General features: G+C 30.6%; 1 protein-coding gene across 1 annotated transcript; it reads right to left on the minus strand.

The window, feature by feature from the left end:
* Nucleotides 1-28: 28 nt before the first annotated feature.
* On the minus strand, nucleotides 29-553 carry FOMMEDRAFT_100104 (uncharacterized protein; the record flags this gene model as incomplete). The annotated part of the gene is made up of 1 exon (XM_007272357.1): nucleotides 29-553. A coding segment is annotated over one exon (525 nt), but the record flags the coding sequence as incomplete, so codon positions are not given.
* Between the last annotated feature and the right edge of the window lie 1707 nt (nucleotides 554-2260).

Here is a 2260-nt window from a genome sequence, read left to right on the forward strand (position 1 = left end):
TGTAGCATTTAATAAAATCTTTCTTATGATCTAAATGCTTTGTTCGTTCCAAATATTTGAGTTCGTCCAATGTAACCGTTTGTATAACAGCATCATTATTGCAATAGATATTAATTGGTGCATCAGAGACCTGCAGAATCTCTTCAGCTAAATGAGTAAGTACAATTGCTTCCTGTGTTCCTCTTGCAAGAGCTATTAATTCAGCTTCATATGTTGAATTTGCCACCAGTGTTTGTCTTTTACTTGACCACAAAACTAATGAATCACTCAAGTAAAATGCATATCCTGATATTGCACAATGCCCTTCTTGCATCATACTGTCTGCATCTGTATAGCCATTCAATATTGATTGATTTGTACTGCCAAGTTGGAGCCAGACATTGCTTGTAGTTTTTAAGTACATGTAACAATGTTTAAGTGCCAGATAATGCTCCATACCAGGGTCATTGAGGTATTTTGCTAACTGATTTGTTGCAAATGCTATATCTGGCTGTGTACAGTCTGCAATGTATCTAAGTGTGCCAACCATGTTCATGTATGGTATATCAGACATTTGTTTTCTATTGTTATTGGTTTGCAATACTGTTTTTAATTGTGTACCAGGCTGCATAGGTGTTTGTACACTTCATTCGTTTGTAAGTTTGTAACGTTCTATTATACTATTAATATAATGTGTCTGACACATCCTGATGAATCTATGCTCTCTGTTGCATTGAATCTCTATACCAAGTAGTCAGTGTAATTTGCTACTGTCTGTATATTGTAAATGATGTGTAATAGATTGTTTTATCATTACAATAGTATTATTATTCTTTGCCATGATAGTAATATTGTTGACATGTACAAATAATATAGCTACAGTTATTTCTTTCTTCTTTACAAAGAATACAGCATTATCATGTTCGGATTTTGTTAATCTGTATTTAAGTAGTATATTAGATAGTGTTTTATACCATCTTCTACCAGCTTGTTTTAATCTGTATAGCACTTTTCATAATTGTAATATTTGTCCATTCTGTAATCTGTTTATTAAGTTACCTGGAGGAGGTTTAACATATATTTCTTTGTCTTCTGTCAATTGTCCATACAGATATACTGATTTTATATCTATCTGATGTATTTCATAATTATTAGATGCTGCCTATGCTAATATTAATTACACTGTAGATAGTCTAGCAGTAGGAGCAAATAAATTGTCTGTATGATAGTCAAGGCCATCAATCTGATAGTTTCCTTGAACTACTAATTGTGCTTTATATTTTTCTATACTATTATTAGTGTATTACTTTATTTTATAGACAAATCATGTTCTAATGATGTTAATATTATTGTATGGATTCATGATTTCCTATGTATTATGATTTTCTAATTGTTTTATTTTGTCTTTCATAGCTGCAATCCATGAATCACAATCTGGACATTGGATTGCTTCATAAAATGAAGTTGGATCCAATTGTATTTCACTTATTTTAGCATTAAATTCTGTTAAATGAATGACAATATTATCTTCATCCTTTTTGCTAAGTGCATACATGTGTTTCATTATGTGTTTATTCTCCATGTGTTGTTCAAGCTTGATAGCATGTTCTGTCAGTTTCTGTTTCCATTCCAATCAACATAATTTAGGTTCTACTTCTTTTTCAGTTAATTTAACTTTGTTGTCTATTAAGTCTGTTGGTTCTGCCACTTTTCCTTTTTTGTTAGGATCAGCATTGTCTGTATCATTGTCATCCATTCTTGTTATTCTATTGTCTGTTTCATTATTTTTAATTATTAAATGCTTGTTTGTATTGTTGTTTGTATTGTCTATTTTCTCCCCTTCAATTTGAGGAGGTTTACCTTTGAGAAATTGAATATTTCGTTCAATAGTAATTTTATTATCATGCCAAGTTTTATGACCTTTACTTTCATTGTCTAATCCTATCCAACAAGTGATAATACCTTGCTGTTGTATTTTTGTAGGATTTTTGTTGCAAATGATAATATATTGACCAAATTCATATATATTATCAATTGTTCTGTGTGTTCCATAATGTTTGTAATGTAGGGTATTATAATTTAAAGCAGTACACAGTGTTCTATTATGAATATAGGTAATATGAATTGCTGCTTTGGCCCATAATGTAAACAGTAATTCAGTAGATGTTAGATATGCTCTTACACCTCTAAATATAGTTTTATGAGTTTGTTCTGCTATTCTGTTCTGTTGTAGAGTATGATGTACTGTTAATCTTTGTTTTGTTCCTTGTGAATCTAAATA

Source organism: Fomitiporia mediterranea (genome assembly GCF_000271605.1).
Source record: "Fomitiporia mediterranea MF3/22 unplaced genomic scaffold FOMMEscaffold_1155, whole genome shotgun sequence".
Taxonomy (NCBI): Eukaryota; Fungi; Basidiomycota; class Agaricomycetes; order Hymenochaetales; family Hymenochaetaceae; genus Fomitiporia; species Fomitiporia mediterranea.